At 41.1% G+C, this 16,020-nt stretch overlaps 2 protein-coding genes across 3 annotated transcripts in view; one reads left to right on the top strand and one right to left on the bottom strand.

The window, feature by feature from the left end:
- Window positions 1–6,299, top strand: part of lrch1 (leucine-rich repeats and calponin homology (CH) domain containing 1) — a 98,361-nt gene extending 92,062 nt beyond the window's left edge. For both annotated transcript variants that reach the window (XM_085134681.1, XM_085134683.1), the window contains one exon: window positions 178–6,299. In XM_085134681.1, coding sequence (XP_084990807.1) covers window positions 178–291 — 114 coding nt within the window. In that variant the 3' untranslated portion in view covers window positions 292–6,299. The remainder of the gene's footprint in view (window positions 1–177) is intronic.
- Window positions 6,300–7,527: 1,228 nt separating this feature from the next.
- esd (esterase D/formylglutathione hydrolase) lies at window positions 7,528–13,642 on the bottom strand. Its single transcript, XM_085134684.1, has 9 exons — window positions 13,520–13,642; window positions 11,627–11,701; window positions 11,421–11,509; window positions 10,038–10,136; window positions 9,741–9,865; window positions 9,533–9,652; window positions 8,504–8,602; window positions 8,163–8,330; window positions 7,528–7,993 (listed from the first exon to the last, which is right to left on the bottom strand). Exons 2-9 carry the CDS (start codon window positions 11,692–11,694, stop codon window positions 7,913–7,915), a joined length of 849 nt encoding a protein of 282 aa, XP_084990810.1. The 5' UTR covers window positions 11,695–11,701; window positions 13,520–13,642; the 3' UTR covers window positions 7,528–7,912.
- Window positions 13,643–16,020: the final 2,378 nt, after the last annotated feature.

Raw genomic sequence — 16,020 nt, 5'->3', positions numbered from 1 at the left:
ATGTGCAGACATACGTGCAATAATAGACGTTAGATTTAAGTGTTGACTAAACCCAGTGCTGCCTTTGTCTCTTTCCTGTCTCTACTTCTGCTCCCACATTTCTTCCTTCCCTCTCTCTCTTGCTCTCTTTCTTCTCTCCTGTTGTTTTTTTTTCCCTCCCTGCTTTTGCTCTTCCAGGACAAACTGTGTCTTCCTCACCACATCCTGGAGGAGAAAGGCCTGGTCAAAGTGTGCATCACGGTGCAGGCTCTGGTGGATGAAGCCTCGCCCAGACACTCTGCCCTGACGTGAGCAGTAAAGATGGGTGGAGCTTCAACCGACTGACACGTACCACAGACACTCACCCAGATAAAATCGCTCATGTGATTTCACACAACGCTAAAAAAAAGCCTCCGATCCTTCATGAGCTTAAGTAACAGAGTGGGTTTTTTGTTTGTTTGTTTTTTAAAATAGTATTCAAGGATAAAAAATGGTGTTAAGGGAACTAAACCCATCAGAAGTGTATTATCTACTAATTCATAAGAGGACAGTTTTTTTGGACAATTAAGATTTTACCATCGTGCCAAGCCAAGGGTGTGCTAGAAAACTCAAATTATCTTTTTTGTTTGTTTGTTTGTTTGATGTCATCTTCTTACACTGGTTGGTACCAAACTTTTGAACCATGAAGACCCCTGTGACAGAAAGTGAGATTGGATTTTGAGAGTAGAACCAGAAAAGTTTGGGGAAAATATCACAAATAACGTGAGAGAAAAGGCTCAAAGTTTAGAAAGTGTCATAATAAATTATACAAAATATAGATTTATTCTTTTGAAATAATAATTTTAATCTTTAATCTGCAATTTGGGGAGGAGGGGGTTTTATCATTCTTCCTTTCAATTATTTACCTCAATTTTCTTTTTTTTTATACAACTTAATTGGTATATTCTTTAAAAAAAAAAATGCATCTTTGTTCTCAAAATCAATGTTTTCGTTCTCTGACTGTGGCTCTGGTAATGTGTTGTTTTAAATCCACGATTGAACTCTAAATTGCGAGCGGATTGGCTGGAGCCAAAGCCTTTAGCGTACTGCAGTCGCACGAACTTCACCAGGTTATATCATGCTGTCTATGCACACGTTAACAAATGATTTTTATTAAATGATCAGTTATGTTTCTACAGATTTTTTCTGGTGAAGTGTTTTTGGACTCTGTGAAAATAATAAAACCAAAATACTTTAGTCTTAATGTAGAGGGAGTCAGCTTTTAACTGCAGTTTGTATTTAAACACAAAACTATTTATAATATAAACAGATGCAGAGAAAATCCGCTTGAGTTGTTGTATACAGTCAAAAAGAAAGAAGGCCAAAATATTTTTCTCTAATATATTTTAGGTATAACTGTATGTGTTTTATACATTTTTAGCAGTATGACTTTGTGTGGGGCTGTCTGCTCGTCCATGAGGCAGGTCTGAGTGTGCGTTAGTCTGGGGACACTAATCTGTGTTTCTCAAGCTTCTGATGGATTAAAGTCCAGGTGATTATTTTCTTACCCTCTATCCTTTTACGTGTGTTGGTAGTCAGTGCTCACATAAGGAACCTGGAAACGTTTTCAGACTTGGTCCGTGAAGCTCCTACTCATTGTGGTATTTCTCATGAGATGCAGTTTGCTAATGTGCCAAAACATGGGGTGGTAGTGGAACAAATGAACAAACAAAAGCAAAAACCAGTCAGTGTTTCAAGGGAACATTATGCATCACTGTGGTCTTGGATGGATTACTGAACAGGCCTACAGGCACAGGGACCCACGGTCAGGGTGGCCCAGCTCAGAGCCCCAATTTGAAGGGATCAGCTAATTACATCTGGAACAGTAAAAAGAAAAAGAAAACACAGACCCAGGGTGACTACAAAGAGATAAAAATCAGCTACAAAAGGTCACAAAACAACCAACAAAAAAATGGTAATAACAGTGACTCATCATAACTACAAAGAGACAAAAAAAGAATGCAATTCAATTCAATTCAATTCAATTTTATTTATATAGCGCCAAATCACAACAAATGTCGCCTCAAGGTGCTTCATAGATACAGAGAAAAGCCCAACAATCATATGACCCCCTATGAGCAAGCACTTTGGCGACAGTGGAAAGGAAAAACTCCCTTTTAACAGGAAGAAACCTCCGGCAGAACCAGGCTCAGGGAGGGGCGGCCATCTGCTGCGACCGGTTGGGGTGAGAGAAGGAAGACAGGATAAAAGACATGCTGTGGAAGAGAGACAGAGATTAATAACAGATACGATTCAATACAGAGAGGTCAGTTAATACATAGTGAGTGAGAAAGGTGACTGGAAAGGAAAAACTCAATGCATCATGGGAATCCCCCGGCAGCCTACATCTATTGCAGCATAACTAAGGGAGGATTCAGGGTCACCTGGTCCAGCCCTAACTATATGCTTTAGCAAAAAGGAAGGTTTTAAGCCTAATCTTAAAAGTAGAGATAGTGTCTGTCTCCTGAATCCAAACTGGAAGCTGGTTCCACAGAAGAGGGGCCTGAAAACTGAAGGCTCTCCCTCCCATTCTACTTTTAAATACTCTAGGATGCAGAGAAACAAAACCAAAAGTACCCACAAAAAGATAAAAAACTGACTCCTCATAACTACAGAGAGACAAAAGACAACTACAAAGAGACATGACTACAGCCAGACAAAACAAAAACTACCCACAAAGAGACACAAAACAGACTCAACATGACTACAAAGAGACACAAAATAACTAAGAATCTGCATCTGTAGAGACAGATAATAAAAAACATCAGATGGTCACACCACAACAACAAAGAGACAGAAACTAACCACAAACAAACAAACAAGCTTTATTTGTCACATACACAATCATACAGAGTACAACATGCAGTGAAATGTTTTGTGTCCGAGCTGCGAACAGGCTGCAGACGTAGCCACGCTTTTCCAGGGCTTGGTTTTTTAGCATGGGCGGTCTAGCCTGGACCCTTACGGTATACACAACAAGTGACTACAAAGAAACTGCAAAAAACACCACAGAGAAACATTGCACTAATACACACAAAACGACTTCAAGAGACAAAAAATAGACAACATCCATGAGGACAAACAGACTGACCAAAAAAAAAAAACCCATTATACTGTAATAGACTAGAGGCTCTGGATGATGTCATTCTCCACTGTAGAAGGGGTCTGTGCCTGGGGGCCTGTTGTTGAGTAATATGTCTGAGCTTCAGGCCTCGTAGACCACCTGAAACTGTATGTGACTTTTATATTTCAGGTGTGTGTGAAGATGAGATTTTTATGTAGCCATCGCCCTAGCTCAGAGAATCTCAGCTAGTTAAGACTCTTTACCCTTTTTATAAACTCTTAAAACACTATGTTAAAAATAACATCCCTAGGTTTAAAAACTTGAGTCTAATGAGGTTTTTGCTGCTTAGCAGTCGATTTGAAGATGTTAAAATGAAATCTGCTGAACAGTTGAGCACATGAGGGGCTCGTGAGTGAACTGGTTCTACCCTCGGAGGTTTAGGCCAGAGCTATTGGTGTGTGAGATCAGAGACTGTGTGACTCAGGGTAGGTTTGGGTTTACTACACTGTTGGCCCTTCATTCCACAGCCTGCTACGTCAACAGTATCAGTGTGTGTGTGGTTATGAGTGCGTGTGAAATCAAGGCAGTTGCTGGTTGGTCTTTTGAAACATGTGGTTGTGCAGACCTGGCTCAGACTGATATTTTAAAGGGGTAGTAGGAAGTATTATTTTGAATAACATTATTATGGACTTTGATCAGCCTCTGCTGTGTGATTACATTGATACACAACAGTTATGTTGTACTGTTCGGCAGATTTACTTGTCAGACAAGTGCTGGACTTGTTTCTGAAACTAAGGTTTATGCTATGAAGCAAGTTTAACAAAGCTACTTTTTCTTTGCATTAGCTTGAAACCTGAAACCACAGTCATCACATATCACAACACTGGTTATCGGTGTCCTGGGTTAACACAGGCGTTCTGCTTCAGGCTCCGGGTGTGCTAGCATAAAAGTGAATGTGGGATGCCTGATTTGACTGTTTTTATTCACAAAATAAACCAACCATGTACTGCCTACTGCAGTCTTATCCAGGAATGTACAGGATATAAAATAAATGACCAGTTAGTTATATGTTTAGCATAAGTTACCATGGTCATTAGACCAGATTTTTAAAAAGGGCTGCACTTGAGACATTTGCTAACCCAAATCTTCTTACTGCCCCTTTAAAACAAGCATGACATTATGTTTTCCTCCTAAATGCCAGAATGTCACCACATGAAGCATCTAACACCCTTGAAACAGCGAGCTTGTATGAATGAGGGATTAAATTTTTGTTTTTTTTTATTGTTTGTTGTTGTTTTTTCCTGTGCAGCTTGGAATCCAAAGCTTGAGCTACTTAAAGATTCAGCAGTAAATTAGAACGAACTCCATAATAAATAGATAAATGCTTCCACTGGATAGATTTGACAGTTGCCAAAACAAACCTTTTTCTCTCCTGTGATAAAACATAAAGGATTTAATGTAAATGTGCTGTATGCCTGTGTACATATTATTTATCACAAGGATTTTTTGTATTGTTGAATTTGTTTGTTCATGTACTGTATATTTCACCATGAAACACTCACATTAGCAAATAAAAAGCTCAATGTTTTTTTTTAACCTAGAGATTACATTTGTTAAAACAAAAAGAGACCATAATTCTTCCATTAATAAATCCATTTTTCTGCCACTTATCTGTGCCACAGGCGCAGCGGTCTAAGGTGACCGACCCTATCTTCTCTGCTACCAGCTGCTAGCTTATCCAGAGGGAGACCGAGGGGTTCCCAGGCCAGTCAAAAGACACGATCTCTTATTTTAGTCCGATGTCCTAATCATCTCAGCTAGTTTACATAGACTGCGGGGGGAAAATTACTCAGAGCGTTTCTGATTGACTGAGTTATGTGTTTAAGGGAGAGCTCAGACATCCATCAGAGGAACCTCATTTCTGCTGCTTGTATCAATGATGTTGTTCCTTCAGTTGCTGCCCTGAGTTCGTGAACAGAGTAAGAATGTAATCATTCGTCCCTACAATGAGTTTTAGCAACTGTGGATCAGGGTGCCAGTTCCCCAACTGCTCACTTTCAACCAGCCCATAAAGTACTGAATGGGGTGCCACCCCCTACTGGGAGTGCCATCACTACTGGGGTCCCTACTGCGGCTACGGCCCCTGAACCCCTCTCTCAGGTGAGTTAACTGGTCTGATGGCTTCTTCTATGTAGGGGTGTTTTAAATCATTCTTAGCCTGTCCCCCTCACCCAGCCTTTGCCTTGGGATGACCCTACCATTGCTCCTGGGATCACGCAGGCATGCATACCCCTCGACTCCGGAATAAGTTGTTGATTCATGCAGGGAAACATACTTATTACATTCTTAATAACAATGTAATAAATATTAAATATAACACAGTACAATGAGAAAACTACCACTATGAGGATTAGCATGTCGGCTTTAGCTGTGACATAAGTAACAGAGCCGGATGATTCCAGCGTGCTTATTTTGAATCTGTATCTGCATTTCTTCACATAATCATGCCATTTTCCACAGATCTGTGCACATCACGTCACAGCGTTTTGGGGAAAAAGCAATAAAACCAAACTGGCTGCTTCCCCAACAGAATCTGCACTTTAAACTTGTATTTATATCTTTGTTTTGGCAACTGAGCAAATCTGAAGTCACCTTTGAAAATGAGATGGAGAGTTAAAGGGCCAGTGTGGGGGGTTTACTGGGAGCTATAAGTAGATGTAATATTTACTTGTGTTATTATAGGTGTATGATCACCATCAAGTGTGAGATCAGAAGGAACAAACCAAACACTGTCTCTTAAGAGGGCTAAAGATCGGCGATGCCACTAAATCCTACACACTGATCCTTTAAAGTTCCAAACGTGACGCTGTTGTAAAATATGTAAATGTGTGCCTGCTGAACCTAAAGCAGTGTTTTTTTGGTTTTAAGGTTTCATCTTTTGTACAAATCTATTGTCCAGAAACAGCCTGTACTCACATTTTTGTACTTTGACTGGGAGCACATTTATTTTTTATGTGACTTATTTTCAGGTTTGTTGAAATTTGGATGTAATATACCCTTTTGTAACGCTTTGTGAACCTTTGTGTAAGTTTTTCTTGTACAGCAACTCAAATCTACATGCATGAATAGTCCCTGTAACGTCGCCTTAACTGCTGTGAATACTGTATATACTGTACTGTATTTCACTTTATCAGTAAAGACCTCACCTGAAACAAAAGTCTGTTGTTGGCTCATTTTTTTGTATAATTTTTCTTTCTCCTCCCTTGATTTTCTCTAAAATTTGACTCTATTGATGCATCATTTCTGATACTGATAGAGTCTCCTCTGTCAAACTGGACAGCATTAATATAGCGTGGTTCTTGGTGGCAGGAGAAACTAGAGTACTAGAGAATGTGCACACCTTACTTAAAGACCCTGTCTGGGTTTGTACCAGGCAACAGTGCTAACCACTAAGTTGCACTTGGCAACGGTAGGGAGGAAGATTTTACTTTTAACAGGTAGAGACTTGCAGCAGAACCAGACTGACAGATGAGCAGCCATTTGATGAATTGAGGATAAAGGAGGACATAATCATTCCAAAAGGCTTGAAACAGTGAAATATCCCCAATAAAATCTCTAAATGGTAAAACATGAACTCAATATTTATTTAATTCAAAGGAAAAATGTCAAAGTAAGTCCTTACATGAAGTTTGGGAAACTTCATATACTGTATTTTTGAGCTTTTTTTTTTTTTTTAATGTAAAAAGTAGTATTAGCCATTCTGAAGTTTAAAAAAACAGCATGCATCACTGCAAACTGATGTTTCTGTTACTGTTTTTATGACCAAAGGATGCAAGAAAGAAATTTTAACCCCTTGAAGCTGGAATTTTATTTGAAGCTCATTTTAAGCTTTAAAATTGTCTTAAGGGACGATTATATAACTGCAGTCACAAAGATGAAATAATCAGTCTCATCTAATCTTAAAGACCTCATATTACCCCAATAGAGCGCTACACTCTCAGTCTGCTGACTTACAGGCACCCACTTAAGATTGGCCTTAAAACGTTCCCGGTTGGTATTGCTGATGGATCAGGTGAACCTTCATTACACTGCTTGAGCCAGGCTGCTGCTTCTTCACTCACCTTATTTTAATCTGTGCTTATACACCACTTTGCATTTATTTACTAATAATTACTAAAACTGGCTCTCTTCCACAGTGTGCCTTTTATTCTCTCCCCCAATCAAATGCAGCAGATGGCGGCCCCTCCCTGAGCCTGGTTCTGGAGTTTTTCTTTCCCACTGTCACCAAGTGCTGGTTCATCTAGTGGTTGGGGTTCCTTCTGTATTTCTGTCTTTACCTTCCAATATAAAGCTTCTTGAGGCGACTGTTCAAAGTTGGTGCTTTAGAAATCTAATTTAAATAAAAAAACACTCAACAGCAATGCAATGAAGACAAAACACCAAAATTTATCAGCAAGATTTATTTTTTTATTTTATTCTTATGAAAGACTGACAGGTCTCTTCTCTGAGACCAGAAGAAAATCCACATGCTGGCAGTCGGGTCACAAGAATACTTCCTGATATTAGAGACGTGGCTGTACCCACAGCTCCCCAAAAAAATACTAAACACAGAAGTTTCTCTCTCAGAGAATTCAGGTAAGTGCTTTTCACAGTGAAGGCACAAAGGCTTCTAAATGGGACGAAATGTCAGTGAGCTGACATGCTTTGTTTAGTTCCCAGAAAACGGGTGAACTCAGTGCTACAGGAAGTCGGAGGAAAAATGAAACAGAAAAGGTGAATGATGGCAGCAGGGTCAGAGTGATCTGGCTGGGGTCAAACTGCGGTGGCTGTTCAGGCATTCAGGTACTTGGCGTGGTGTTTGATGTGGTCGTTCATGAAGGAGTAGATGAAGAAGTAGCTGTGGTCATAGCCCTGCAGAAGGAAACAGCATACAGTGACACAGATCAGGTGTTGCATAAATATGAAAATCAAAAATAAATAAACTTCATTTTCTCAGCTGCTGGACGACTTATTTGAAGACATTACTGATTTCTCTGACAAGAATCAGAGCTTTTACTTTGTAGAGACTACATGAACTGACCGGCTGCAGCCTGAAGACGACAGGGATTTTCTTCTCGGAGCAGACAGCGATCAGGTTGTCGGGCAGAAGCTGGCTAGCTGACAGGAACTGGTCGTCTCGGCCTTGATCAATGAGGATGTCGAGCTGAGGACCGGGATACGAAGCTGCCAACACGGTAGCGTCGTACGCCTGAAAGAAATAATGACGAGTTGCTTAAGTCACATGATCATGCTCCATTATCACCAGTTTCATCTGCTCTGGTGGCTAAACTCTCCTTGTTGACACTCTCATTGACTCTTCATCCAGCAGCTTAGGGGTCATGTTTTAGTAGGTTCTTTGGCCACTAACTTCAGTGCTCTTACCTCCCATGTTGACCTATCAGGGCCCAGGTATCCTGAGAAAGCTTTCTGTCCCCAGGGACACTGCATCGGGTTACAGATGGGAGCAAATGCAGACACAGCCTGCAGGAGACACATCAGGATCTATCAGCATCTTTCAGTTATTCAGATTGTATTTCTACTGATGGAAAGTGAAGAGAGAGGACAGCCGAGGCTGACGGGATGCAAGAGTTCTGGTGATGTGATATTTTATGACAATAAAATGTTTCCACAGAGATTCCTGGAGACGTAATAAAACAAATCTGATAAAGAAAAATGATTTACTAGTTTCACTGGTGTTGGCTTTTTAAAAGAGTACTTGGGCAAACTACATAACTGAGCAATTGAGACATGAAAACCAAATCTCCTACAACCAAAGAATCCACCACACATTACGTCTCTTTAATTCTCGGGTCTTTACCTCACAGTATAAAGTGCCTTGATGGCAACAAATGTTGTGATTTGGCACTTTATAAAATTGAAAACTTAATAAGTGCAATCGCCTGTATAATCCCGTCTATCTGAGCCTATCTACACATCTTCATTAGCTCTGATTTTCATCAGTTTTTGTCCTTATGCATTCGTTTTTTGCACCATTTTTATCAAGGAAAAAAAGAAAAAGAAATGGTCGTTAACGAGCAGATTGCTTCCAGCGTTTACGCAGCTTTACTTCAATTAGACTGAAGTCGTTAGCAAACATCTTGTGTGTAGATGTGGAATATTTCAATTAGTGTGTCCAGAAACACTTAAAACATTTAATTTAATCTGTCTGATAATTGGAACGGTCAAAATGACATACACAGTTCACAACTTTTCATTATCCCTGGCACATAGAAAAACTTATTAAAAGGTGTAGCAGAAGCAGACTGACAAATTAATGACAGGAAATGTTATTTATGATTAAAAAACAAAATAAAAATGAAAGCTAATTTAAATCTATTAGAGATTATAGAGATGAACCAACTGCCCTCATTAATGAAGCCGTTTCTCTTGTACAAGTGAATAGTACATTACCTTGTATTTCCCCGGGTTCTTCAGGGCACAGATGAGCGCCCCGTGGCCGCCCATTGAGTGGCCAGAGATGGACATCTTCTCTGGGTCGGTGGGGAAGTTAGCGTTGATCAGTTTAGGGAGCTGACAGAGACGAGGCAGACTATTTAAATCACAGGAGCTTTAGGAAAAACAGGTGTTGCTGGACATGGAAGACTTAAATCCGTCATACCTCCTTGGTGACGTACGCATACATGCGGTAGTTGGTCTTCCATGGGTCCTGGGTGGCGTTGACGTAGAAACCAGCACCAGTGCCAAAATCCCAGCTCTCGTCTTCGCCTTCGATGTTGCAGCCACCTTAGGAGGGATGACAGATGGTTGGTCAGTCACAAAAGCTCTAAAGATGCTGAAGCCCCACCATAACCTTCATAGAGATTTCACTGAGCAGAATCAAAACAAACCGTGGGAATCAACACAAAGACGTAAGTGCACTCATGCTGAGGTGCTTACTATCAGATGGCAAACTTACGGGGGCTGGTGTCTGGAGCTACGATGATGATGCCGTGCTCCGCAGCACCGAGCTGACTGCCGGCTTTGGTGATGAAGTTCTGCTCCGTACACGTCAGGCCTGCAGAGAGACAGTGAAAACTGATGACCCGCAGTCACCACTCCTCTGAACAGGCATGATAGCTTATGACCAAATCATCTTCTGAAGGCTGTCCAAATACGTTCATTTGATTTCATGCTTCACAAAAAAAGTTTTTAATCAATAGCAGTCAATATTTTAACATTTTTCACAAAATTCGACAGTTAGGCTGTGTTTATGTTATTGTTCATACTACAGTCATTTAGAAGGAGAACCTGAGTGATTGAGCCACGTAAGGATAACAGTGGTCGAACACCACAGAGTGAACAAAATTACTGCAACAATTAGTGCGACTTGAGATCTTGTTGCCTATTGATTGGGAGACCAATCTGTCAACAACTGTAAAAAAAAAAAAATCCAATGCCTGGAAATCACTGATTCTTCCTCGTCACAATCTAATGTGACTGAGGCTTTACTGTTACCATCACAGTGAACTTTTATTTTCTTTGTAGATTTTCACAATTTGCATACATACATAGGTATTTCTCCATCCCTAAGAAGATAATATAGCCATGCATGTATTACCAGATTTGCTATTATGCCACCACCGTTTCACCCTAACATTTTAAACATATCTCCATTACTTTTAGCAAACAACTTTAAGCATTTACAGTTAACCCTTCATCTATTATTTCTTTTTAACCATTATGTTGAAGCTACTTTTAAATATCTTTGCCACTACTTATAGATTACTTTACACTGTTAGCTACTTTTGGATATTGATAAATATCTTTTTTATTTTTTTATTTTTAGCAATTAAAAATATTGCACAATCTATTAACTGCTCTCAGCTATTTGTTTCTTTCAGCAAACAATTTATCCATTTAATTTTAGCTAATTCTATAGTCCATAACTATACACCTATCGCTTTCAGCCAATCATTTAGCATGGTTAGCAAACTTAATAATCTTAAGCTAACAGGTATAAATTTGAGGGTTTTTTTGCTAATTTGATTTAACGGTTCTTTACAGTGAGAAAATGTTCAATTCTGACTTAAAAAACTGAACTCATCATCATTCTCTTTTTTAACCAAACTGAAACTAATTCCAGCTTTTTGCCCTCTCAGGTCTATTTTCTCTTCTTCAGTTAAACAAACAATGCATTGTTTAGCACCTGTCATGCATTATACCGAGTCAGGATGTTCCTGTTGACTTATTTACTAATCTTTTAAACAAGAGAAAAACTCCTCGACTGATCTAAGAAAACGTTTAACATTTACACACCTTAATCTAATGGATCAAGGTAAACAATGGCTCAAAAACTCACCAGAGAGCCAGTACATGACGGGACACTTGTCGGTCTCAGCCTTTGGAGGCAGATAGACTGCAAACTTCATCTTACACTTCAGCTCAGTGCTGCACAGAGTAAATACAAACACGTTAGTGCACTCTTCTTACACATTTAGACACTTTTACACACATGAGAAAGTCACTGAAGGTGAGGCCAAAGGAGTGTCTGAAGATGTGTCGCACCTTTCATGTTCAAAAACCTTCTGGAAGCCGCCAGCGCACTTGTTGGAGGACACTAGTGTGAGGGCCATCTTTGATCTGAGGACATACAGCAGCAGAGTAAACACAAACACAGTGTACTCCTGCTTAAAGTAACTCAGACTACATCCAACCCACATTAAAAAAAAATGCGCCTTGAGGCGACTTTTGTTGTGATTTGACGCTATATAAATAAAATTGAATTGAATTGAATTGAATTACTCAACTTGCCAACTGGGTGAGATGGTTTTGTTTCACAGTAATGTACACATCTCTTATATCGGGTGCAAATGTGAAGCACTGCATTATGGAAGTTTAATGATGCACACGAGGATGTTTCTTATACTAAGCACGCTTTTAAAGAGAAACAAATGACACTATTTTTTAATAATATAAATACAATGAGCGCAAACTGAATCAATATAGGATATAATATCTCTATAAAAGGTGATAACAAAGCTAAAATACAAACTGAACTTCCTGAACACACTCTTTATACACGTCTGTGACAAACTCCAGCCTCCTGCGACCCTGAATTGGATAAATGGATGGATAGAGGCCATATTATGCATTTCCTTATTTTCTATCATGTAAATACTTGTACAATGAACGCTCAAAGTAAACATGATAGAGTTTGAAAGAATGCGTTCAGTGTCTGTACAAGCTCAGCTGTCACGCAGTTTTTCCTACTCTTAGCTTAGATGTTGCTAATATGGTCATCTAGGCACTGGAGCTACCTTCTTCTTCTGTTTGCAGAAGGCAGCCAATTAGAGGAAAGCAGGGTTAAAGGGGGTTGTTTCAGTCAAAGGATGAGCTGAAGAGCTAAGCTGAAGCCACATTTGAAATAAATAAGGGTTATTTTGATCATGAATCATACTGAGCGGAGCCCCCCCCCCCCCCCCTCATCTTCCTAGATGTAGATATAGGGGATATAGATATAGAGAGATATAGGGGATATAGAGCTAGAAATGAGCAAGTCTTCGAAATATGGACCGCCTGGCTTTCATATCCTACCACACCCTAATCTTTATGTGTAATAAGGTATTGTGATGTAACTGTTAGTTACTGTCCACTTGGATTGAACATGGCTTAGTTATTAAAACTATTTATTAGCAGCAGCACTGATAATAAGTCAGGTTAAGAAGCATTCCCATTTAAAAGAACTTAAACACTCCATACATGGCTCCATGAACAAACAGGTGAATGCTCAGCACCAATCTGAGAACCTTTCCATAAATGAGGCCCCGGATTTGATAAGCACAAACGCAGGTAGTCCAAACACTAAGCAGATGCAACTGCTGTCGCGGTGGTTGTGAATAACGTTCAGGCTTTAACTAGGACGGCTAAGAAGCGTCCGTTACCTGTCCACTGTACTCACGAGGCGACGTCGCTGCAAGTACAGTCGGCGAACTCTGAGAAACAACGGTAAGTCTCAAAGTCTAAGGCAGCTGAGCAGCAGCTTACAGAAAATGTCAAATCTGACCACAACAGCAACGAATACAACCACAGGTCAGTCTATGGGCTGCTGTCACCCTCCAGCCTTGGCTTAAAAGTTAACCCCTGGCACTAACGACAGTGACCAAGGCAAAGCACCTACAGTACAACATTCAATCCAAATGACGTCCTGCGTGACGCCGAATTAAACATAATCGCTTCCTATACATGCAACATGTCTTTTAAGCCATTCACACTAAGATTATACACAGACGGAGTTAAATTGGTCAGCAATAGAATAAGAGTTGGGCGTGCAAGGATTAGCAAGCAAAGTTAGCCCATGTAGATATCTTTGAGTGGCATTTTTAATTTCTGTCTAAAGTTACATAAGTGAAAACACGGGGACGCAGCAAAGCAGCAGCAGAACACATGACTAACACATACCTTATTAAATCAATCAATTTATCAGTGTAACTGGATAAATTGCTAAAGTCCCCGCTGATACCGAGTCCACAGTACGACAACGTCAAGGTTGACGTGATGACGCCACCCCCTAGAATATTGCAGGACGTGATGTAACCCTAGATAGACGCTAGATGGCGCCGGTGTTTATCAGGAAGAATGCTGCATTGCTAGTCACAGAGCAATAACCAGTAATACTTAACAATATTTTTGTATTGTTTATTATAATATCTTTATTTTACTTGTTTATCGGAATAAATTCTTAATATATTAAGAATTAAATCATATACCTAAATCATGTATCATATTTTAGGAATAAAGCTGTAACATTATAAAACAGTAAAACAATTAAATGGCAAAAGCCTTAAAAGTCGTTTTTTTCACTGTTAGATAGACTTGTAGTCAAGACCGCCTAATCCGAGACCAAGACAAGACCAAGACCAGAGGGTATCGAGACCAAGACAAGACCAAGACCAAGACCGAGACAAAAAAAGTCTTTAAACTGCAGCCAGATGCTGCTTCGTTTACGGGTCTCGGGCATATTTATGTGTTTTTGCTTTCGCACAGCCCTCCTCACTGCTGTCTACTGTCTCACTCACTCACTGAGAGGACAGACGCATGCTCCACTTGACTGTTGCGTCTCTCACCCTCTCTGTTTTTCACATAATGATATTATCCTATATTCTCGCATGTGATTGGCCACAATATGGAGGGATTGGCGCATAGCTGAGCCACTGTGTGAGAGCTGAGCAGCCAAAGGAAATTAAGTGAGGGTAGAAATGACTGAAAGATTATTAGGCTCTGTTTTGAGCTTTGTTCAAAAAAGAATGACTAATCCATGTAGACATTGAGGGTTCTCGGGAGGGGCCGTGCTAACACCTGCTGCTCTCTGGCAGCAGCACCATGCTCTCCCTTGTTTTAAACACACTTTAGAGCAACACTACACTTGAGCGGGAGGAGGAGGGTATGGGGTCTTAACACACCCCCGTTCTCTGGGAAGAGATGCTGGCTGTCCGATTGGCCTCCCTGCTGCTGCGGAGCCTGGGGCGGTCTGCTAGCCTCCACCCCGGAGGGAAGGGTAACATCTCTTGGGTCTGGGTGCCGTTTCCCCCTCTGGGGGCGAGGATACCTGGACCCGGGGTATAGAGTATGTTTGGGGAGTGTGATTGTGTGTACATGTCCATTTACGTTTATTCCTACGTTGGGTGAGTGCTGAGTGTTTGTATATGTGTGCATGAGGATGGGAATGCATGTCTGTGTCTGTGTGTGCCTGTTTGTCTGTGTCTATATGTCAGGTCGGGTCTTAGACTCCACCTCTCTGGGAACTCCCAGGCCCTCCAAGTGTGGAGGCCTATCTCCCCTCACCACACTCCCTGCCGGTGACTGATGCCCTCAGGGGTCGGTGCATTGTTGGTTCTTGGTGTCCGGGGCTGGGCGCTCAGGTCATGCGCCAGCTCACTCCCGGTGGCTACTTGGCGGGGCTTGGCGCCTGCTGCTCAGTCAGGCCTCTTCCGGGGCGCGGAGGGCCCTCGGGCCTCCGGCCTCTGTGCCTGCGGCTCGGTTCACTCTGGCACAGCTGGCTGCCGGCGGAGCCGGCGGGCACGCCGGTGCAGCCCCCTCTAGCTTCTGCCCGGTGGCTACTGGGTGACCCCTCGCCTGGGTATCCTCAGCCCTTCCCATGAAGGTGGCACGGATGCCCCTCCGGTGGTCCTCCTTGGGCTCTTGCACTCTGGGACATCTGGATGTCTGGGGCCTGGATCTCCTCCATGCCTGCTTCATGCCCTGGGGGACGGGGCTATGGCTCTCTACATCCTCTTGCAGACCATTACATGGGGAAACCATTTGAATACAAGCGCGCTGATCCACACAGGTGTGCACACGGGTGTTCACTGTTCGTAGACTTAAATCACACCTTTCTTGGCTGCTACTTCAAAGCACATTGTGCGCTGTCTGTCCTGCGTGCTGCACAACAACATTCAATATTTAGTATTTACTGCTGTTTACACTTAGCTAGATTAATGCGATGGTGTTGTGTATAGTATGTTGCTTTGTTTTGTTTTGTTTTTTTGCTTGTTTTCTATTCTTTTTCTCTCAACAGGTGATCCCGGAGATATTTTTTTTCCCCCTTTCTCACTGTCCCTCTCCCCTTCTGTTTTTCTTTTCCTTCCTCTTTCTTTCTCCCTTTCCTATCCCTCACTCATGTCTGTCCCGTCTGTAACAACTGAAAATAAAATAAAATAAATAATAAAAACAAAGGTCGATCAAATGGACCAATACGGCAATGCCATGATGATCCATTTGGCAAAATAAATCCATTGGGTATCCTTGTTGGTCTTCAGACAACAATTCTGACGGCTAAGAACCAAATGGGACAGGCAGAAAAAAAAAAAAAAAAAAAAAAGAATGACTTCATATATATATATATATATATATATATATATATACACACACACACACACATACACATATGCAGGACACCTTAA

The sequence above is a fragment of the Neolamprologus multifasciatus genome, chromosome 16 (assembly GCF_963576455.1).
Source record: "Neolamprologus multifasciatus chromosome 16, fNeoMul1.2, whole genome shotgun sequence".
Classification (NCBI taxonomy): domain Eukaryota; kingdom Metazoa; phylum Chordata; class Actinopteri; order Cichliformes; family Cichlidae; genus Neolamprologus; species Neolamprologus multifasciatus.
Note: the sequence above shows the minus strand (reverse complement) of the source record. Positions and strands in the feature narration are given on the sequence as shown.

Coding starts and splice junctions, on each gene's coding strand:
- esd (XM_085134684.1), bottom strand. CDS start 11,694: ATGGCCCTCACACTAGTGTCCTCCAACAAGTGCGCTGGCGGCTTCCAG. Junction 11,510..11,626: donor AAGGTTTTTGAACATGAAAG/GTGCGACACATC, acceptor TACTCTGTGCAG/CACTGAGCTGAAGTGTAAGA. Junction 8,331..8,503: donor CTGATAGGTCAACATGGGAG/GTAAGAGCACTG, acceptor TATTTCTTTCAG/GCGTACGACGCTACCGTGTT.